The sequence below is a fragment of the Daphnia magna genome, linkage group LG6 (genome assembly GCF_020631705.1).
Source record: "Daphnia magna isolate NIES linkage group LG6, ASM2063170v1.1, whole genome shotgun sequence".
In the NCBI taxonomy this organism is placed as follows: Eukaryota; Metazoa; Arthropoda; class Branchiopoda; order Diplostraca; family Daphniidae; genus Daphnia; species Daphnia magna.
Genome location: NC_059187.1, coordinates 8,569,549 through 8,593,356, shown reverse-complemented (window position 1 = coordinate 8,593,356; position 23,808 = coordinate 8,569,549). Strand labels below are relative to the sequence as shown.

Genomic DNA, 23,808 nt, shown 5'->3' with positions numbered 1-23,808 from the left:
GGCAGGTGGTTTGGTCGGCGAAGGCGAAGGCAAAAAAAACAAAACAAAAACAAACTCTATGACACGATCTGGAATTAGAAAAGAATTCGTTGTAGCAAAAGATCAACATTTAAAAGTAAAAAATAAAATAAGGTACCGTTGATTTTTATCATCACGTTGTAGTTGACATCAGGCCAGGCCAATTATTTTTCGTGAATTAAAACCAAAGAGATAGAATAACAACCGTTCTAGATTGTCAGCTGTTTGATAGTTTATCGAAGGGCCTTTTCTACCGATACAATCAGGCTTACGTCATTGAAGAAATAAAGATTTTTCTTTTGGCAAGATTTATCTCACATCCGAATATTCAATTAAAAGTATCATTTGTTTTTGTTTTGTTTTAAAAAAAAAAAGGGAATTCTTATCGTCTAGATTTTTGATTGATAACCGTAGGTTACCGGAATATTGACCTTTAGTTATGCTGCCATCTAGCGGGACTAAGATTACCTTGACAGAATGATTAGGAGGAATGCTAGGAATGAACGATGGATGAAACAAGTTAGAAATTATTCAACGTGCCCACCTTTCCCATCAATTACACAAAAACCCAAAAAAAAATCAATCCAATTTGAGGGCGAATATCATGTCATTCAAATGGTAGAAGGTGCGCTCCAAATCACCTTCGCAAAGGTAAGGCAATCGTGACCAAGAGACGACCCGAAAAGCCAACGGTTTCAAAACGTTTCGCATCATACTGACGGCCTGCTCCTCGAAACTCTGGCCGTCAATGTCCAGCACCTGTTCCGGCTGATGATCTCCGGTAGGGGAGAACTCGACGTAAGGCCGGAAAGGCCAGGCGAGCGCCACCAGCACCAAACCGTTGGGTTTGAGGACGGTCTTCATCTGTTCGAGGAGCGTGAGCGGACGTGAGCAGCGATCCAGCAAGTTGAGGGCGCATATGACGTCGTAACCATCTGGACGTTGGCTCCATCCTTCGACATCCTCAATCCTGTCATTTGTTATTTATGATTATTGCAAGAGATTCAAAAACAAAACACACACACGCACACACACACACACAAAGTAATCAAAAAAATCTTCAAAAAACTAAACATTTTCATTTACTTTTAATATCATATACGGAGAAAGAGATATATATATATATATATTCCGGATGCGGAGTAGCGGGTAGTTAGCAGACTAATTGACCGTGTTTTATAGTATGCACAAAAGAAACGAACTTTTCCCTTTTATTATTTTGGGCTCGATTGTGAGAGATGGAGAGCCTTGAAAAAAAAAAGGAGGAACCGCCGAAAATATTCTTAATACACACACACACACAAAATACAATTTCGATCCTACTACCCTGCCCTCCCCCTTTCGCATTTTTTTTTAATGGCCTCTTCTTTTATTTAAGAAAAAAAAAAAATAACTAGTTATGGAGAAATAAGCAGCAAGCCGAACACTTACGTTGCGACTTGGCAATTACCTCGTTACGCAGTGAAGACGAGCGGAAAAGAAGTTCGTTAAACTGTACACATGTTTACAAACATAACAGACACTAAAAAAAAAAAAAAAATGAGAAGAAACAAGCGCAGCGAAGGGCGGGAGTGAGTTTAAATAGGAGAACCCCAAACTTCCGTTCGACTCGGATCAATACCGAGTACACACATCGAGGTTCTTCTTTTTTCTAAACCTTTTGCTCATGAGGTAGCGAGAAAAACAAAACAAATGAACGTAACAATTGATAATGGATTCGATTATCTTTTAGCCGAATTTTGTATTTTTTTAACAACAACGACTCCGCCTTTAAGCGACGTAATATCGGATTGTAATGTCGCCATTTTCTTACTTTCCACCAGTAGGTTGCACCTCTGTTTTATTTTTTTTATGTAATGTAATTGGTGTATCTGCGACGTGGAACTATTACACCGCAGCGCTATAGGATGTAGAGTGCCATAAACTAAGTTCCTCCGCCCCCATCGGTTAACACAAAAAACAAAAATGAAGGAGAAAACAAACGACGTTGATTGCCGATTTTTGTTGTTTTGTTTTTTGTTTTTTTTTGGGGCTCAGGCGGTTTGTTTCTATCGCCTGAAAATGAGAGAGACTTTTTTTTTTTGGGGCTGTGTCAGGAAAGTAAATTTCGGAGGAGGTTCCGGTTCGGCGTTTTTTCGTCGCATCAAAAAAAAGCCGCAATTTCGAAATAGTTGACCAAAAAAAAAAACAACAACAAAAATCTAGTGGATTTCAAATTTGCCGCTTGACGTATTTTTTCACGTCTTATCGACTCTGTTTTCATTGGCTCATCCCTCCTCCTCCCGTCATTGAAAACAACGACAATCATAAAACGAAGAAAAAAGGATCGGAAACATTTTTTTTGTTTTTGTTTTTTTTTGTTTTTCTCTCTCTTCGGAAAAGGGATTTAAATGATGACAATCGAAACTAATAGATTGAGATTGGATTGCGTGCAGTACAAAAAAAAAAAAAATACCTTAAACTATAACAATACGTTTCGAGTTCCGCAGCCGATCGATCGATTTCGATCCGATTTCCTTCTTTGTGCTATGCCGTTTCTTATTTGATTTCTTTCCCCCCGCCATTTTCCCATGTCGTTCTCCACATGAATATGAAAATATTTTCATCAGGGAATTCGATCATCCGTTATCTATAATAATCGACGAGAAAAGCGAAAGGGAAATGCTTCGAATTGTTTCCCTCATCAAACGGGGCCCCAAGAAAATAAGGAAATAAATAAATAGAAAAGAGAGAAAGAGACGAATTGGAACGAAGACAGAACAGCAGCCTGAACGAGCGAGAGAATAAGAAAATCAAAAAAATAAAAATAAATAAAAAAAAAACGATTAATGGAAGAAGGAGCGCCGGGAATGTCTATACTTTGCCGCTGTTTGCCGCGTTCACTCTTTACCTGCTGAATATATCAGAAAATATATTTAAAAAAAAAGAAAAGAAAATAAATTCCGGAATCCGCAATCCGGGGCATTCGTAGCCAGACCATAAGCCGCCAAAAAACAAAACAAAAAAAAAAAAAAACGATTTGGACGAAGGGGAAAGACATTCCAGCTCTCGAACGATACACACACACAGACACACACCACCGTGATATGGAAATGCAAATCTATAGTATACATACGTACTGTATATACATAAACACAAGACACATAACACGTAAAAGATGAAGATAGAGAGCTACTAGCGCCCATCATCGTGAATTGATGATTTCCTTTTTATTTCCTACCTGTCTGTGATGCGCTTCTTTTCCCCATTTTTTGAATGAAAACGAAAAAACAAAAATGAGGAGCCTGGGGATGTTAGTCTTAGAATGGCATACAGCACGACCCGATACATTATTCACAAAACATGCTTGTAAGCCATGTGTCTGTCAGCGTGTGTCTCGCGAGTGATCATCGCTCACGCAAGGTCGTTACAACAGCCCAAGACACACAAGCGCAGAAAAATACTTGGCCCATGCCACACGTTTCATTGGCTATTTAGCGAAAGCAATCTTTTGGCTCTTGTCTTTTTTTTATTATTCATCGCCATTGTTTAAAGAAAGAAAAAAATATATAAATCTAAAAAAATGACCATTTCCGAGTCGAAGAGCGTGAAATGAATGATCACGTCGAGTACATCCCCGCCGTGTGATTTGAACACGGTTCAATTGCCACCGTTTTCTTCTTCTTCTTTCTCAGCCCTTTTTAAAAAATAACCAAACAATAGCCAACTATGAATCGACCGAAAGGAAATTCCCTAAATGGTTGTCATTCCATTCTTCCCCTCCTCCCGCCCCCCCCAAAGAAAAAAAAATGTTTAAATATTTATTCAACAAAGCAGCTGATGATGATGGGAAATGACGACGGAGTCGGGGCATTTCAATCAAGATGGGCTGCGTGAGTTATGCGCACGACGTTAAATCCCCACTTCTCTCTTTTTTTATCCAATCTCCATTTTTTTTTTTTAATACTCCGCCTGCAGGTGTGTTGTTCTCATCTTATTCAACGGCTAGTTAATCCACTTTCGCTTCCCCCCTCTCATTTTGGTTATGTTATTCTAATGATGAACGACGACGGCCCCGAAAAAAAAAAAAAAGCGCGGAATGCTCAGAATGCGACGATGAGAAAATACGAGCCCCCCCTCCATTCCATTGGCGCATTTATTTCCCTTCCCCCGACCCTCTAAATCCCCCCGCCATCCTTCACTTTTTCCGATTTATATGCTAATGAAAGATGCCGTTCGTGGTGACGTGATGATAGCGCCATCATCATAACGACAGGTGCCTGACGACGGTCGTGACGGTCCCAAAAAAAAAATATAAAATAAAATCAAAAGATGCGGCCGACCAAAGTTAACAAAACATCCAATAAATCAAGCCGGGAAAGGGAAGGAAGGAAGGAAGAAAGAAAGAAAGAAAAAAAATCAAATGCGGTTTGCTTACGTGAAGCCTCTAGCGGCCAAAATGCGCTTCATTGGCCACGACATTTCCGTGACGTGAACATAGTCAAACATGCTGGCCAGCAAGGCGGTGGTAGCGCCATCGCCAGCGCCCAGATCCAACATCCGTTCGGCTCGGTAATCATCGGCAAGGTGGAAGAGCTTCCGGAATTGTCGGTCCGAGATGACGAACATCGATCCTCTTCTCAAGATCCTGAATTTTTTTTTTTTTTTTATAAAATAAAATAAAACATTTTTTAAAAATTGAATTTGAAAAGATTTCGTAGACGGACAATTGCACATAACGCTGAACATTCATAACAAATAAACGTAAACAAGTGAAAAACAAATTTGAAGAATGGCTATGTACTTCAAAATGAAAACAACAAAAAAGAAGGAAAGAGGATTGAAAGGGGAGGGGGGGGGTACATAAATACTGGCCGGAATCGTGTCTGATGTAACATTACTGGCCATTGCGTCTCCAAATTGAGATGGAACAGACAAGTTATGGTCGTGCAGGAGTGACGGGATTGCACAACTATTTAGTTGCGTCTCCTCCTCCTTGTCGTCGGACGGAGCGCTTCAAATTGTTCCATCATGTCGGCAGAGAGAGAGACAATGTAATCACATGCCATTTTCCACTATACCATTCCGTGTACTCTTTTTGTTTTTGTTTCCTCATTTTTCTTCCCCCCCCCCCATCCATTCGTGTATTGTTTCCTATTTACGTGTGTGTGTGTGTGTGTATATCATTTGCTTAGAGTGGTGGATGGGAGGCAGTTCGAGGGCGGGCAGCAGGGGCCGGCTTAGGTATAATAACAAGAGGAGATTGAACGATTGCGCAAAGTGAGAGCGAGAGAGAGAGCCAAGCCTTTTTTTTCAATTAACCACCGAAAATGTGGCACACGATAACGAGAAAACAAAACGAGAATTTTGTTTGGTTTTCTTCACCAGATGTCGTAATACGCACAGATCGTCCAGTCTATCGATATCATAAGAAATCAATCAGGTTTTGCGAGGAGGAGGCGTAAAAAGAGGAGAAAAGCACAACAACAAGAAGAAGAAAAAAACAAGTGAATAAAAATTGCTTCACTGTGTAAAAAGAGTGTCGACGGGTGGGGGGGGGTGGGGGGGGGGCACTCCTTGTACGCAAGAGAGCATAGCAGAGGCTTAGATTGCCATTTGAAATGGGAACTGGACGGGTATGCAAATCTAAAATCAATAAAGCGCGAGCACTGTAGCACTTTCCACCAGTTACCACACATAATACAGACTATACCAGCAGCTTTTGCATCTCCATGTTTCAATAGAAATAGTTATCGTTCTAACCCTCTTCCCCACCCAGCACACATTTATTTTGATTTGATTTTCATCTGAGACTTGAACAATGCTCCGCTAGAGTGTACAGCACGGACGGGGGTGGGGAGGGGGTTATTATCATAATTCAAATATTTCAACTTAAAAAATAAAATATCAATAAAAGCAATGATTCTAAAGGGAAAGAGCGAGTTGATATCAAAACGATTAAAGTTCATCGACAGGCAAAGAACCATTAAAGAATGCATCGTCTTCTTAAAACTATAATTCTAACCTGCCGTTATTCTTGCTGATTACACAATTCACGAAATGAAACGTCATCGGCAGCGTGAGAATCAACGTCATCGTCTGACGAACAGGAACGTATTTTGTTTGTTTTGTTTGTTTTTTTCAATTCTCTACCTCTTGAATTTGTCATCATTCTGTAAGACTTTAGAAGAACACACACAAATGGATCGTGATTGAGGGATATCCGAGAGCAGCTGACGGAAAAAAAAAAAAAAAAGGGGGAGTAAATAAATAAACCTGGTGACAATAAGAAAAAGAAGAAAGGGACATACAGGGGGGCGATTTCACGACGTGTCGTAAGAGTTGGGTCCACCGTAAGAAACTCTTACCACCTTTTTTTATAAAAAAAAAAAAAAGGAACCCGGTACTTCCCGTTCCGGTTTGTGCGACTTCCCGATGGCTCTAAACTTGTCATCGCAACTCAACACAATTTTACCCCCCATCTAAAAAAACCCCCTTCAGACTCGTTGGCTATTGTCGCTAATTGTACAACCACCTACTCTCACCTTTAAAAAATATAAAATAAATAAATAAAATACTCTTCAACACACCTCATCAAAAGAGAAAGAAAACAAATTTTGGACAAGGGAGAGAGAAAGAAAAGAAAGGAAAAAAAAATGGCCTATAATTACAGGCATTGACCACACGACACGACGCCTCGGTCAAAAGCTCTTATCAATATTTATGATTAGAGAGTTAGTCCGGGGGAGGGGGGGGGGGAAGGGAAAGGACATTTGCTCGCGTTAGCGCCAATGGCCAAGCCGATGGCGTTTGATGTGTTGGATTCACGCGGCCATCATTTTGATTATTCACGTCTTTCCCCTCGTAAGTTTTGCTTTTCCTGAAAGCGAGGGCCAATATTATTTGAGAAACGACACCACAGGTAGCAGCACATGCATCCCCGAGTCAAGTGGGTCAACAAACAAAACGAAACTAAAATTGGCTCAGAAAAATACACTGTACATGTACATACATATTCTAATAACAATCTTCATCGTAACAAAGCACTTCCGTTTTGATCGGCTCAGAACATACAACGGCAAAGGGGGGGAAGAGTTTCTTAGGTAATGAGGCTTCTCGTTATCCGTCCAACTTGCCGCAGGCCGATTGCGTGCGTGCAACAAACAAGAAAAAATAAAAAAAATTACGAAATTTCGTTCATTTTCAACCCCCAAAAAAAAAAACACGGGCGTCGTTAGTGAAACAGAAAAAAAAAAAGAAAAAGGCCAAAATAGAAGAAGACGGGGGAGCGCGGGGGAGGTGTTTACCGCACCCGTTCACATCACGGGTGGCAATTATGGGCCCCCAAAAAAACCATTATTCCCCCCCCCCTTTTCCTATTTTATTTATTTATTTTTTTTCTTGATTTCGTTTGCCCGTCTAGTGACTTCGTGATTCCGTTCGAGGTTGGGGCAATAATCGCGTCACGCAATTGTACACATCGCCAAATGTTCAACTGTTCCGCAAAAGACTGCGGCACTGGCGTTGGCATTTGAACAGCATGTTGCTTGCGCTAACGGCATCAAAACAAAGTCCCCCGATAACTTTCAAATAAATAGTCCATTCTATTTATTCACTCTTCTTATTTATTTGGATTTTTTATTTTTTATTTTTTATTTTTTTTTAGCCCCAGTTAGTAAAATGAAACACGTGAACCGTGCGGATGTAAAGCAGACGACAAAAGAAATGGCCGATTGGAAACAAAAACAAAAACAAAAAACAAACGTCGGAGTTTGATGGTGCGATTCATCGTAATCTTTTTTCTTCTTCTCCTCGACTGGAACATCAGATGTCGAAAATATGTGGAAAAACAACCCCCATCCCCCCCCCCAAAAAAAAAAAATTATAATATCATAGCCAAGGAGAAATCATTGAATCACGCAAAACATTTGAACTTTTACAACACACGGGTGGAGTCAAAGTCAACTTTTCGAAGAAAAAAACAAAACAAAACAGTTTGGCTGCTGTTCACTAAAGCGTGACCAACATTCACAGGCATCATCCGCCCGTTCGTTGCAATGACGGGAGTGAAAGGGGGGGGGGATCGAAGTCTGACATTTAAAAAATAAACAAATAAATAAGAAAAACGGTCCCCGATTGCATGCGACAATTTAACACCAACGCTGGTGGGCGTTGCCCGGAAATGCCACGATGTACATCTAGACGCGTAAATAGATGCATAACAACCTCACGAAAATGCAAATGAGTTTGAAATTTTTTTTTTCTCCATTTGGGTTCGGGGTGGAAATGATTCCGACGTCCGATTTTTAAAATTTAATTTTTCCGTTGACACCTTTTTCTGTTTCGTTTGTCGGAGAAGGGACAAGGTGAAATCGACCGCAAACGTGCGCCACGCATCAACGGAAAAACGGACGAGCTGGAAAGAAGGAAGAGTGTGGCTGTTGTCGGCTCGTGGTTTCTCGTTTGTTATCACACTCTTGTCCACACAACACATTTTTTCTTTTCTTTTTCAAAAACAAAAAAAAACAAAACAAAAAACAACTGAGCACAAGAGAAAGGCACTGTGTCGCCGCCAGCAAGCTCATCTTTCTCCCGTCATTAACCAAAAGAATTAGTAAATAAATACAATCGATTTTTACTTTTTCCTTGATTAGTTTCCTTTGTTTTTTTCTCTTTTTTCAGTCAGGTGTGTCGCTGTTAATCGAACGAGAAACGGCCGTCTTCAACGCGTCAAACTGGCCACTTCCGGATGACGGTATTTTCAAATGTCAAAGAAAAAGGGGGGAAATAAGAAAAGGGGAAACAGTCCATCGTGCGCTCTCTCGACCTCATCACGAATGGTCCGACAATAACGCTTCTTCTTTCTTTTCTCCCCCCCCCCCTTTTAAACTACTTACTACTCTAGCTACTCTTATTACACAACACACGGTTAGATTCGGTCCGTCATTTTTTTTTTTTATCTTTCTTCCCCCTTTTTTGATCATATCAAAGAAAACTCTCAAAGACAATTAGCCGTTAATCGCTGTAACGGCGGCGCTGACGGCACAGGTACGAAGAAGAAGCCGACAGTGGGGGGGGGAATGAGAGAGAGAGGAACATAAGAAGAAAGAAAAAAAAAGGAAAACGGCGCTTGCTCACGCTTGAATGTGGCCGAACGAGTCGGTGAAGAAAAACGTCCTTGACGGTTTGATGATGATGATGGATAGTAATGAGACGTGGCATTTTATCCTTCCTTTCTTTTATGTTGTTCAAAAAAAAGAAATGTGTAATCAAAGAGGCTTTTGTTCAACAACAACAAAAAGAAGAAGAAGTTCGTACCACCTCCCACCTTTATGGGTAGATGGCGGTGGGTGGGTGACGTTAGATGGGAGGGCGTCGTGGGAGAATTGGTGCGACGTTGATGAGACATGCCTATTTAGATGTGTTTAAGATATAAGACGCAATCTGACTACCATTTGTTGCTTCTCTTAAAACATCAAATAGGAAAAGGGGAAAATAAAAAGGAATTTTTCAAACAAACAAAAAAAATCGGTCAATGCACGGACGTGAAAAAGGAAACACAAGTTCCTCCGACCGGAACCGAATGCATCACACACACACACGAAAAAATAAAAAGGCAGACTCTTGACCGACACTCCCAGCTCAAGTGAGACGCATCAAACCCTCTTTCTCAAGACACGAGGGGAAAAAAGAAAGGGGGCAGATCCCCAATTTTATGTATTTTTTTCGGTTGTATTCTAATTTATTTCTTATTTGTTCTCCCTCCCCTTCAATCGTTTTGTTTGTGTGCTGGCTACATTTTAAAAATCGACTATACGCCAAACTGAATGTTATCTATTAGCCTCGTTTCCAGATGACTATCATGAGCTGGTCAAAATAAATAAAAAAGGGGGCTGTCCAAGCCATAGACCAACCCAGCCCCGAGTGTTACGTCATTTAACTTTCAAAGGTGGGAAACGAGACGTCAAAACTGTTTGAATAGAAGGGGCGAAAAAAAAGAGAAGCCAAGAATGAAATAACGACTGGTAGACGGCAAATTAATCATGCTTAATTACGAACCGTTAAAAAATCCAAAGAAAAAGAAAAAAAAAAAGAGGGTTAGAAAAGCAGCACATAATACACGCGAACCGGAACGAAACGTCTCGGGTATTTTTTTTTTCGGCAATTTTTTTGTTTAGGTCTTTGATTTTTGCCACACACACACACACACAACTACTTGCTATTATACTTTCAAAAAAATCATCCCTTTTTTTTCTTTTTGGTTTGTTTGTTTAGGTTTTGTAGTCCAACGCACACACACACACACGACCGTTATGTGCACATACATCTGCATCAATCTATATATAAATATATTGTACAACTTGTGTCTGTGTAACACAATCATTTTGAGCTGGGCAATTTTTTTTTTTGTTTCTTTGTTTCCTCGTCGCTGCGTATAGACCAAAGTGTATTTAAAAGAAACGAAAGAACGGAAAGCAACGGCTCACGATTCCTGAACGGAACGTGATTTTGACGTGAATTCTAAAAGCGCGCACAGCGAAACAGTATGGTTATTATTATTATTATGATTTCCTTCTTTTCTTCTCAAACATTTCGCCTCCCCTTTGTTAGTTTTATTCCACCCACCCCCCACTTTTTTTTATTTTCAAGAGGAAAGAGAGAGAGAGAGACTTTGGCAAGCGGACTCGAAATCACGGTTCGTTCTCCCGAGGCCCGACAGATTGGGCTCTCATGACGTCATCATTTCGTTCTGCGTGTAATCACAACCGGCTTCTTTTTTTTTTTTTTTATTTTATTTCTTTCGCTCTACACACTACACACTACACACAAATACATATATATTCTATTCTATTGATTTTTTCTTTTTCTGTATAGTTCAAACGATTATTATTTACCCTTTCCTCTAGATTCGTTTTTTTTTCTCTCTTTCTGATCTCCTCCCTTTCGTGTGTGTTCCTTTTTTGTACTTCCCCTCCCTCATCTCGTATTCTAATATTCCATGGAAAACGTAATGTAAAAAATGCGCTCGACTGTGCATGTGTGTGTGTGCTCGTCTGAAAATGTGTATGCACAAAACAAAATAACACGAAACAAAATAAATAAAAATCTATAACATTCTTCCCCAACCCCCTTTTCGTACTGTGTATCTCTTATTCCATCGTGCCGGAAGAAAACACTGGCGCGCACATCAAAATGGAGAACGATCCTCGACAGTGATGTTCATCGCAACAGTATATATATATATACTACGACGAGACTCTACCTCCCCCACCCCCCCAATTCTTTTGATTTTCTTGTTCCGAGAAAGGAAAAAAAAAAAAATAAATGGTAAATGCATGTAAAATATATTAGGGTTAGTTTATAAGAAGTAAACTACGTATATATATAGACTGTGCGCACTCCCCCCCCCCTTTCTTTCGTTTTTAGCGATTGAACTGTCAATTGACGGGCATCGTTTCATGATGGAAGGCTCTTCTATCCTTTCAAACTCTACGGAAATGGGGTGGTGGGGGGATTCAATTGCGCTACGATACAGCGAAGAAGCATCATCTTTTATTCCTTTTGTAAGGCAAAGAAATGCTCAATTAAAAAGAGGCTCAACACCTTTTCTCTTTGTGTGTGTGTGTGTGTGTGTGTGTGTGTGTGCCTCCCCTTCTAAAAGAACACGTTCAATTGGAGCCGTGACGGGTTTTTTTAATAAGCGAAGAAGAAAGAAAAAGGATCTAATGAAAATTAAGGTTCACTCAACACATCGTCTCTCTTCCTCCCCCCACCCCCACCCCCTCAATTTTTCTTTTTAAAAGAAAAGCCTTTCGCCCTTTTTTTTTTTTTTTTTTCGTTGTTTGTGCGTTTTTGTTTTTTTAATTGCTACCCACATAGAGAACACCATCGCTATCGGCATTGTTTTCAAGGTGTCCCGCCAACCGGCAGCATCACGACCTCGAATGGCGGTCGTTGCGGGTCTTTCAGGTGTTGAATAATAATTTAAAAAAAAAAAAAGGGGGGGGGAGGGGGACGGTTCAACAATCAGTTCCAGTTCGTCTTAGATCTCCATTCATTTTTTGTTTCTTTTTCTTTTTGTGAATGTGTTAAATAGCAATCAACACATTCACCGAAGGGTTTCAAGTTCACGGGTAATTATAAAAATGCATTTGCGTGTGTGTGTGTGTGTGTGTGTGTACAGTCTGCCAGCGAGCCTCGTTCAATTTCCGGTGGCTTCATTCAGTTTCTCTTCAAGCATTTAAAGTTACAATAACAAAAATAAATAAATAAATAGGAAAAGAAATGATTTTTTTTTTAAATAGCCTTAATTCTACTGGTTATTGGTGCAGTGGAATTTGCATAATACCAACGCAAAAGAAAACAAGAAAATCCTTTTTTTTTCTTCTTCTTCTTTGTACCCTCCCTGTATGAGTTACGTGGCCAACACGAAACGAATTTCACGGCATCATTGAATTGAAATCTGCTCATGAATATCCAGCGTTCACGTTTGGAAACTCTTGTCTGCTATTCAAAAAAAAAAGGGCCCCAGCATTTCAAACACGAACTGACATTTCGAATGTTCTAATTGTTGGCCATCATCGTCTTAAATTTTCAAAGAGTAAAAAACGAAAAAAAAAAAACAGAAAGGAGAATAAAATTATCAATTCTTCTATTCATTTTTGTTTCTCCCAATTTCTTAAAAAATTCGTTTCACGGACCACGGCCAACCCCAAGTACCACGCCACACATTTCCAACGTATTATTTTACTCAAATTTCTTTTAAAAAACAACAAGAGAAAGAATGAAAATGAAAGAATAAAAGAAAAGATAATGAGCCCAGCTAATAAGCACGTGTGGATAGACCGGTGGTGGAGCTTGCGCTTGCGCCGATGCCTCCGCCGATCTGCATAATCAAAAGCTCAAATACTACTGACGAGTGAGGTTCGAGCCCGAGCAATAGAAAGACTACTAATTACCCCTCCCTCATATCTCTCTCTTCTGCCTCCTCCTCCTTCTCCTACCGAGAAAAAAACATGGGCGGCTGACGGAAGATTTAGGGAATGAAAAGCCTCACGGTGGTTGTATAGTAGTAGCTTTTAAAAATATATATATAATAATAATAAAATAAAAATAGATGTACAACGTACAGCGCATGTATTGTAGACCCAATGGAAGATGGCGCATGAGAGTCTCGCCGATCGCCATGCCCAACGGCCTGCCGATCATCATCATCAATATAATTAGCCTAATAATCATCAGGGATCCCTAGCGCCACAAAAAGAAAAAAAAATTATACAAAAATGGGAGGAGTTTTTTTGTTTTTTTGTTTTGTTTTTTTTTAAATTAAAAAGAATTTTGACCCTGGCGCTGGTCCGCGCAAAAAGGGCGTCTATCGAGACTCTCGCATTTTTGGTGTTTTTCTTTTCTTAACTTCTCCGTCTACAAACAACAACAACAGAAAAGAGAGAGAAAGAGAAAGAACACACAGTTTGATTAGCATAGGAGGGGGGAGATCTCCTCGAAGCGCAAACGTTTCTTGAAAGCTTCGTTAGCATTCGTAATTACGGCGCATATCTACAAGAGACGTACTGCAGACACACACACACGGCTAATGTGTCCGTATACTTTATCCACAAGATGCCACGCACCTATACGTACAGGCAATGAATCGTTTCAACAACAACAACAACAACACGAAATTAAAAAGAAAGAATTTTTTAAAAAATAATGATGATGGCGCTGCTGCCCGTGGTGATGATGATGAACGACACCAAAAAGGAAATAACCCCATGCCGTACCGTTGGCGAACCGACCGTCGCCGTGAAACGCGTTTGCTCCAAACTCCCGCCTCATCATCATAATAATAATGATGATGATGATGATGACCATAATGGCCGATGATGAAAAATACAGCGCGACGCGCGGCTCAATGATTTTTTTTTGTTTTTTTCAAGAGATAGAAAGAAAAGAAAAACAAAAGACGGAAGAAAATGAAAAACGGCGGCCGAGGCACGCGCTTCTTCTTATACAATCGACACGATGCGTGTGTGTGTGTGTGTGTGTGCTACCCGCCCGCCTATAAACACATCCTCACCGGCGGCGTTCATCTGCCTCACACTCCACGATAGGGGTCATGAATATTCATCGATGTGCTTCGTACTATCTCTGTTGGTGTGCCTTGTCTATTCTTCTATTTTTTATCGTTTTTAATTTCCCCCATCGACTCCGATTAACAAGACGGGGGGGTTTATAACGTTAGATAACTTTTTTTGTGTGTGCAGTTGTCGAGAAGCTCAAGGTGAAATCACGACTTGTTTTCGTTAGATAAGAAAACAAAACCGAAAACCCTCAAAAATTCCTGATTAACGCCTGATGGGAGGAGGGTTGCGCATTCGAATTCCAAATAAGTCTCGCACAATCACAACATGAATATTCATGCGCATCGCGAGCGCACAGTTTTTGTTTTACCTAGAGCTAAGCAACAATGAAACACACCCACACACATAAGAGAAAAAAAACAACAAAAAACAGGTACACCTTCGAATCAAGCCAAAACAATTAGCATAGAAAGCCATTTGAGCTACAGATTGCTGGTTGACAAACACAATGTCCCATCTCCCCTTCAATCGAGAAATCAAATCAAACAAATCCAAAAAATGAGTTCTAAATCAACTCGTTATACCTGTATCCTCCTCCTTTCTACGCAAGCGGCGGCATCAAAAACAAAAAAATGTGAGGTGCATCGCCGAGCAAGTAATCCATCCGGTTATACAAGGGCGTGCGTAGAGTCAAACGCATTTTCTTTTGTTTTTTTAATTATTATTAGAAAAAAGAAATCAAATTTTCAAGGTGGCGTAAAAAAATTAATAAAAATCTTTGCAATGCCCCCCTTTCTTTTAGTTTTCACTTCTAATGTAACACGTCGCTCGGCTTGAGGCGCTTCCATTACACCTCCTAGGATTGTGTTAAAGTTGCGTGTGCGCGCAAAGAGAACGCAATAACGAGAAAATAAAAGAGAGGCCAAAGAAGCCATTGATCTCTTTTCCTTCTCCCGAAGGCTCGCATTTCTTCTTTTCTGTGCAGCGCGAGGTTAGGGGGAGGGACACGCCCTTAAACGATCGACACCCGACGGTTTTCGCATCAGAAACACGATCTAAACGCATCGATATAGAATTCACGGCAAATCAATGCGGCGTTTGCGCCCTGACGGCGCAAAATGGCATCTCATTTGTTTGCCGGGATTTGAAAAGAAAAAAAAAAAAATCTAATTCTGGAAAATCATACGAATGTTTACCACCACAGCTCCATCCATCAGGCACCGTATCTAACATGTCATTCGAACCCCTCCCCCTTCCCTTCCTTGAAAAAAAAAAAAGAGAAGAGTTTTCACGTATCAAATACGCTAACAGCGAAACGTACGAAAAGCAGAAGAAATGCATCAAGATGAAAAGATGATGGCTCTTTCTTTTGAGGCAAATTTCATCAGCCATCAAACTTTTTTTTTTTTTTTTTTCCTTTCCCCCTTTTTCTTTCAAGCTCCGTTCACAATTCAGGGAGAGATGCACAGCCGGGGTAATGCGCCAGAAATGGAAAAAAATATAATATATATATACATTTAAATAAATAAAAAGGCGGAATGAAATAGAAAGAATCACCCCTTCCCTCCCCCCACAAAAAAAAATGTCATAGATTACTACGTGATTTCTTTCTTCTTTTTTTTTCGCTTGGCATGTTTTGATTCGTTTCCTTTTACAATCGCGCTCCGTTTCTCCGTGGAACTTTCCCAGATTGAGAAAACAAAAAACCAAATAAGAGACACACCCGAAAAAAAAAAAAACAAAAAAAAAAAAAGAAGAGGAAAGAGAATCAATGTCTCTTTTCATTCAAATTGCGAAAATAATTTAATAAATAGTTGAAAGCCATTAAAAAAAAATAATAATGCGCGCGCAATATATCGCGGCAACGCTGCAATCAAAAATCGGGAAGGAAAAAAAATGCGCATCGATTGCGGACTGCGAGTTAGCAACAATAAAGAAATTTTATAGACGACGAGGGAACAAGAAAAAGAAGAGCACGGTAACACTGAAATAATAATATGTAAATCTGATTGGCGAATGCAAATGCAAATGCAAAAAAGAAAAGAAGGGGGGCATGGCCTCGCGGCTCGGATGCTGAGCAACAACAAAGCGGGCCAATAAAAGGGGAGGAGGCTCAACAACAAAATAAAAAAAAAAAATCGATATCACAAAAGGTCCACGTAAATATGTACACACCGAAAACTCCCGGGAGAGGGCAACACTTTTCCTTTTTAAAAGGAAGGAGAGAAGAGGGGGGGTTGCGCAGACAGTAAATATGCATACGTGAACGGGAGAAGAAAAAAGGGGGGAGCTATAAATCAAAACTCCGCCTATCCTCTTTCTCCATGTAACCCCCTTCCGCTTTCGCCTATTATTTTGTGCGTGTCCTGCCGCAATCTCGTCAACCAGTGAGCAAACTCATTAGCATGTCGTGCCGCGTCTATTATGTATCTACAACTAGGGTTGGTAAATAATGAAAAAAAAAGGGTTAGCCAGGGCATGTGCGCATAATTTCAGAGAGAGAGAGAGCAAGGGGGGGATACCACACAGACCTTAGCTCCGCCCAGTGAGAGCACCCCCCCACACCCATATTTCCTTTTGTCGCCATTGATGATGAACCAATCGTCGCTTTAACCCTTTGACGTTCTAATCCCGGACGCGGATGCCAAGAGAGCTTCACTGTGTGGTCAGATGGAGCGCCTGCCGGATACCCCCCACCCCATTCTCCCCAACGGTGTGCTTCGTTTTCATCTAGGGCGCCACTGTCGCCGATCCGTTTTAAGGACCAGCCTCCAATCCCCATATCCTCTCGCCCCCCCACCCTCCCCAACTCCCTTTCTGCATCAAAGACGGCCACATCGACTATGGTAATATGGCCATCTCCATCTTATATGATACACTCCACCCCCTTTCGGATGTGGCGCGGGAGGGGGTGAAAAAGAGGAGCTCAAACATCAAACAATTCTGCCACACGCGGCCATCCTTTTTTTTCGGGCAAAAGAAGAAGAAGAAGAAACTCACAAGTCCAAGATGGCCGCTGGCTGGATCATTGATCTCTCTGTCTGTAATATCTACGCCTTCCTGCTCTTCTCCCTCCCCCCCACCCCTCACTTCCAATCGCGTATGTAGATTGAACAAATCAACCATTTCGTTCGTTCTTCTTCTTTCTCTTTTCTCATCTCCCATCCCACCCTCTTCCGTTTCCGGCCGGATAGATACACATACCATACACACAGACACACAGACACACACTCTCTTTGCCTCCTCTTTCATCTTTCTTTGTACGTTCGCACAACGTCCAGCATCTCAACCCCCAATAGGAAAAGAATACAGAATCAAAAAAATAAATAAATAAATCAAAATCGATCACGACGCCATATTTAAATTCGAGCATTTTCATCACGAAAGAAGAAAAATAAATAGGCAAATTTTTCAAATTGCAATAAGAAAAGTAATCACGACTCTCGCCGCCCAAATCGATTGAAAAGGGGGAGAAAAAAATAAAAATTTTTAATCAAAACACAATTTGAATTTTCTTTTACATCCGACAGCCAATCAGACACGCCCGTCTCGAACCCCCCAAAAGCGCACAAAACAAATCTTATCTCATACACTCGTGTGTGTGTGCCATTCTTTTTCTTAAAAAAAAAAAAAAAAATAAACATATTTCTCTTCACGACAGCGCATACTAGGAATCACGTAACGAGACATCGGGAATCACTCCCAACCTCCCAGATGGAAAATGTCGCCTCGACAGAGACGAATAAAGAAAGAAACGACATCAGGGAGGCAGGAAAAAAAAATAAAAATAAAAAAGCGATCAATACTACTCTCTCTCTCTCTATGCTGCATGTGTGTGTGTGTGTGAAAGAAGAAGAAAAAAAGGACGCTGAAGACGCACTTTTCGATGAGAGCTTTCTCTCTCTCTCTTTTTTGAAGCCCCCCTTTATCTTCTATTACACAGAGCCGATGACAGGAGCGCGCACAGATGAGGAAATGCAATGAAATGTATAAAAAAAATAGGAAGAAGAGGGAGAACGTGAAACAAGAGAGGAAATGATAGCTACGCACCATTCGATCCTTAATCGTTGCAACTCTCAAAATGAGAAGGGAAAAAAAAAAAGCTTTTTACTCGTTTCACAAGGCAGATCTAACAGACGCGTTCACAAGTGTGTGTGGGTTCATTCGCTCTACTCCGATCAGACTTGGTAATTGGCACCAGATGACTCTCTGTCACTCCGACAGTAGACACAAGGGGAATGGTGTTATACACGCGACTAACGATCGATGCATTTACATGTAACAAAAGGAGCTAGCAAAAAATAAAAGCTTTCACGCATTCATACCAAACTGGCAATTAAATCGACACATCACACGAATAAAAAATAAAATAAAAAAGGGAACGCTAAAACGCTTTTTTTTCTCGAAAGGATTCAACAACATTTCGATCAAACGTGCTCATCAACATCCCTCTTTTTAAAAAAACCCGAGATCACAGAGGGTAAAAAAAAAAAAAAAATTTATACAACATCGATACACATGGGCTCGTGCCGTGTGTTGTCAATGACAACGAGAAACGAAAGAGGGGAAAAAAAAATTAAAAAAACGTTCGGCTCTGATGAGGAATCAAAAGCGAATCACATCATTTCTTTTTTCTTTTCCCCCTTCTTTCAACTATATATTTATCTCTTTTATTTTTTTTTTCTCCCCTCTTTCTAAGGGCGATGGAGAAAGAAAAGAAGAAAAAAATGGTGTACAACCCAAACACACGGAAAGAGAGAGAGACCCAATGACGTAAGCCTTAACAACGAAATATCGATTGGAATATCAAATATAATGAACAGAGACTGTACATATATATATGTAGGAGCAACGAACCACGATGGAGAGACGGGAAGAGAAGAAGAAAAAAAAATATATGTATGTATAGATATAAGAATAATAATAATAAAAGAAACGACATAAATTAAGAGCGCCGGTATAGTTTGCGGGAGGGCGCAAACGCACAGAGGAGAAGAAGCAGGTCAATGGTGTGTGTTAACAAAGTTCCGTGTCTACTAGAACGAGGCTATCAACGCCGATCGAGGGGACGCGGTACAACGAAACAACAATTCGTAAAAAGAAAAAGAAAAAAACGTAATAATAATAAAAAAAAAAAAAAAAAAATTGCAGCTGAATCGAAACGTTCGGGGGGAAAAAAAACGAATAAATCTCGATCGAAATTCAGAAAAAAATAATAATAAACTATTTCATATTGATCAAGTTTGATTTGAGAGGGGGTTGTAGGAGGGGGGGTCAATACGGTTTCACTTCTATTTTAAAAAATAAAATAAAATATGGTTGGATTTGATTAATAATCAGCCTGACGGTGCAACGCTAGCGAAAATTGCTTCAAAAAAGGGCCGAAAATTGTTAACAAAAGAAGAAAAAAAAAAAAAAGATGAATATGTAAAATATATATAAATATATTTTTTAAATGGCGGGTGGATCGATGTAACTAGGGGGGCTTTCGCTAAAGAAGAGCAAGAAGAATAAAGGGTAGCACAAGTGAAAATAACCGTTTTGACGGCGCCCTGTTGAATAAATCAAACGATTAGGTTTATAATTCGTGTGTGTGTGTGTGCGCGCGCGCCAAAGTGCCAGGTGGTGGCGAAACATCACGCCAACCGACGCGTCGGTATCCCTTCCTCCTCCTCATTTAAGAGAGGAACGCGCGCGAGCTCCTACCTTTCTTTTGCTCCCCTATTAAGTATCTCGCTTTAATAAACGCAGCACGAGGAGACATTTTTTTTTTACATCTCCACACACACAAAAAAAAAGGGGGGGGGGGATAATGCTTATTTCATTTCACTCCCCCTCCCCCCATCTTTCAAAAACACTTGCGACGCCAATCCAAAAAAAAAAAATAATAATAATAAATTTTTCAATCTCTTGTTATCTCCTCCACCCGCAAGAGGGCCAAGAGGATGGAGGGTTCGCGTAGGTTCGATTCAATCAACCGACAACAATATTTTACGATTTTTCATTCAAAACAAATTATTTCTTCTCCTTCGTACACTCTTTTCTTTTTTTTTTTTCAACTTCAAACATCAAATTTAAATTGGGTTGTTTGTTGGGGAGTTTTTCTTTTTTAATTGGGCCCTCCAGATGCTCCACTTGTCCCTTCCTTCCCCAACTCCGTGAGTTCCGGATTATTATTATTTACCTTTTCCAACCAAAAAAAGTCTAAAAAATATGGGAAAAGAAGGAAGAAGCCTCAAGGAAATATCCAAAAGTCCGTGATTAAATAGTTTTTTCTTTCTTTCTTTCTTCCCCTTTTGTTCGCGTTTGTTCGCTCGTTGCGTTGTTATCCTTTTTTTCTTCCTGGCAAACAGAACGGAGTCTCTTCAACAGAAAAAGAAAGAAAGAAAAAAAGGGAGCGCTGGATCGTATCGAAAGAAGAATATGTCTCGTCTTGACTGACTTTCTTCTTGTCTGGCGTGCGTGAATTCGGCAGAGCGGGGCCGACTGGTAGGCCAATTACCGACCCGGCGGGGCGTCACATCCCTCCCAAACACGATGCAATCGTACAAGTTAAAAAAAATAAATAAAAAAGGCCTGTCCGTTCATTTAAAATCATCCACCAGTTTCAAGTGTGTGCGTGGCGAAACGCAAAAACAAAACAAAACAAGGAAAGAAAAAATAAAATAAATAATAGTTTGATTTTAAAGCTTACCCGTTAATGGATGTTTGGCTGACGAAAGGGGCGAGAAGCGTGCGGGCCACCAGGTGGAAAAGTTGAGTGAAGACGGCGTCCGAGCGCTGCTGGCAACGTTCCAGAAACACCTGCGTCTCGGCGTCGGCAGAGTCCAGCTCGATGAACAGCTCGCCGGCCTCCGGCTCCAAAGCTTCAACATTCACCTTATACCACTGTGCAAAACAACAACAACAAAAAAATAAGAAACTAGTATTTATCATTTATTCGATTTTTGTGTGTGTGTGTGTGTGTTGTTGGTCGTGTAAAACTCGAATCTAAATTACGGGCTATTTTTTTTTCTTCTTCTTCTTCTCCACCTTCTCTATGGTTTCCATTCATTTTGCTGAATGATGGCCATAGGCGTCACACTCGAACAATCACATGTAATAATAGCACGGTGTAGGCACTGCAATAACCGATAACAAATCAGCGGCTTGATGGCTAGCGCCACCCGCAACGTGGGCGGACGTCTGTTCAACTAACATAAAGGCCAATAACCTGGTGAAATCAAAAAAGAAGAAGAAGAAGAGAGCGAAAGAGCCTAAACACTTTGCTTGCGAGATTATTCTTTTCGATACTCAAGTTATTCCTTGAAAATGACGCGTTTTTGCAACGAATGTTTGCTCGATTGCTGACTAGAAACGTCAATCATTCCGGTAGTTGGACGCAGTTTCGCGTGTGGCGATTGTTTGCGCACCAGAGTTCGAAAGATGCAGGCGAAATCGAATCACACCAGAGACGTCATCCCCAATCGCTGGTCGTGACACGCAGAAAAACAAAAAAAGATAAAGGACTAACGGAAACAAGAAAATAAATAGAAATAATCAAAGAAAAAAACGAGTCCCGGAACTTCTTTTCTTCTTCTTCGCTGATTGGCGATTGTTTCACCGTAAAGACTTGTTAAGATTTAAAAAACAAAAAATAATAATAATAAAAGAAAGGTGTGCAGGTGATTGATAAACAAAAACATTCAAAGAAAAAACGTGAGAAAGGTAAACGAAAAAAAAAAATTTGTTGCTTTTGCTGTTTTGTGTGTGTGTGTGTGCTATTGTCGGGAAATGGAAGAGGGAAGCCAAACAACGTTGCTCTGATTAAGAGAACAAACGCTACCTAATTACGGCCATTAAAAAGCCGTCAAGATCGGGAGTGCCGTAGACTCTGTGGCAGTGGCACTCGAACGAGAAAGACGAAGAAGAAGGAAAAAAGGTGGGGTAACCGTCGTCTAACAGGAAAAAAAAGGGAGAATAAGTAAAATAAATTAATAAATAAAGAACAAAACAATAAGTTTTGTATGTGTGGTGCCAGCAAAGAGAAGGAGGAAAGCCTTTCGCAACCAAAGTGAAGCTAATTTACTATTCAAAGAAGTGAATTGAGTGCGATGGGAACAGCTAAGAAGAAGACAGGCAAGAAACAAAAGGATTCCAGCTTCTTCTTCTTAACTTTAATGTGAAACCTATAATTCCCCTTCCAACTCTTTTTTTTTTTTGTTCTTTTTACGGTACTTTTTGAAAAGCCGCACGACGGAAGTGTCTCTCTAAATGAGTGGATGCGTGTGTGTTCTAATTTGCTTCCCCGTATATCTCACAGGACAACAACAACAACAACAACAAAAAGGGAACAGAATGAGGGGAGGGTGTGTGAGAGAGAAGAAAATGTACGATTTTTAATTGGACTTGTGTAGTAAGAAGAAAATTCTGATGTGAGGGAGGGGGAGAGAGAGAAGAGAGAAATAGCTTCGATAATAATGAGTTTGTAATTGCTAGGTGGAAACATGATTAAAGCCGACCACAAAACTACCCAGTGGGAAGAAGAAGATGGTGGAAAACGTCGGCGTCGTGAGGGGGCGGGGAGGGCGGTTTGAAGGAAGCAGTGCGAAGGACGGCGAGTCGCCCTCATTTCTTTCCCTGTGTGGTTAAGATCACGAGACCGCCATTCACGGCCATTGTGTTTGTCTAGCTCTAAGACTAATTTATGATTCATTATCGAAGCCAGTCCCCTCATCAAAGACAGTCTCAAGCGTTTTCTCATCAATGTGGAACTGGCTGCGAATGACTCGTCACCTTGGAGAAGTGGGAGTTGAATGGAACTAAGTTGGGTTAAGAAATGCAGGAGATTTACCTTGGTCCTGTCGAAGTTCTTGAACTCTTCGTCCACCAGGATCTTGGAATACACAGATCGGGCCAGGGCAGTTCTGAAGTAAGGTCTGGTGGTTGTCACTGCTGACGGAGGACACTCTTGGCAGCCATCAGCACTGCAAGATCTCATTGTTCTTGGCTGAACTGATATGCTACCCATCCTGCCGGATGAGCCAGACAACGTGGTTGCACTGAGGCACAGGAATACGCAGTGTAGGAACGTGATGGCGGGTTTCAGTCGATAATTAACGAGTTCACATGCGTGCCACGACAACCAGGGCATGGGAAAATTTCTTATCAAACGGACGATCTAATTGAAGCTCGAAATATTACGATGCAATGCAACTATTTTTTTCTTAAAAACAAAAACAAAACTTGATTATAGTGTGACTTTCAATTCAACAAAAGCGGGTGGCGCCAAAAAGGCATAAACCACAACCATAAGCTTACAGCACAAAGCATTTGAAAAATCTAGGAGCTCACTTTCCTCCGTTCTTAATCACGTAGCAGACGACATCACCGTCAATGCGCTAAAGGTGATGGCTAAACAGGGTCCAGACCAGTCTCGATTTTCATTATTTCTTTTCTCTAAATTAGAGTTCTCCTCAAATAAATAAATGGAGGAATATAAACGTTCATCCCTTAAATATTTAAATATAATATTTGTTTTTTTCATTTATTGGACGGAAATACATTCTCTGGGGAATCTTGAAACGACTAAACGAACAAAGTCAAACAAAAGACCACCGACCAAAACACGCGAAGCTACACGGACATTGTCAAATGACTTCGTGATTCCAAACGGAATCTCTACGTGTACACAACGTGCTATTATTCCACACTACAGTTACGGTCATAAATAACCTTGAGTGAGCAAGGC

The 23,808-nt window shown here is 40.5% G+C and overlaps 1 protein-coding gene across 1 annotated transcript; it reads right to left on the bottom strand.

The window, feature by feature from the left end:
* Positions 1-387: 387 nt before the first annotated feature.
* LOC123473918 (protein-L-histidine N-pros-methyltransferase-like) lies at positions 388-23,477 on the bottom strand. Its single transcript, XM_045175548.1, has 5 exons — positions 23,379-23,477; positions 22,912-23,283; positions 20,773-20,966; positions 4,436-4,645; positions 388-988 (listed from the first exon to the last, which is right to left on the bottom strand). The coding sequence occupies exons 2-5, from the start codon at positions 23,209-23,211 to the stop codon at positions 598-600; spliced, it is 1,095 nt and encodes a 364-aa protein (XP_045031483.1). The 5' UTR covers positions 23,212-23,283; positions 23,379-23,477; the 3' UTR covers positions 388-597.
* Between the last annotated feature and the right edge of the window lie 331 nt (positions 23,478-23,808).

What these genes read in the sequence shown, in the direction of transcription:
- LOC123473918 (XM_045175548.1), bottom strand. Translation starts at nt 23,211, where the DNA reads ATGCCCTGGTTGTCGTGGCACGCATGTGAACTCGTTAATTATCGACTG. An exon ending in AGAACTTCGACAGGACCAAG is followed by an intron (nt 20,967 to 22,911) that starts GTAAATCTCCTG and finishes TGTTTTGCACAG; the next exon opens with TGGTATAAGGTGAATGTTGA. An exon ending in AGCCAAACATCCATTAACGG is followed by an intron (nt 4,646 to 20,772) that starts GTAAGCTTTAAA and finishes AAAAAAATTCAG; the next exon opens with GATCTTGAGAAGAGGATCGA.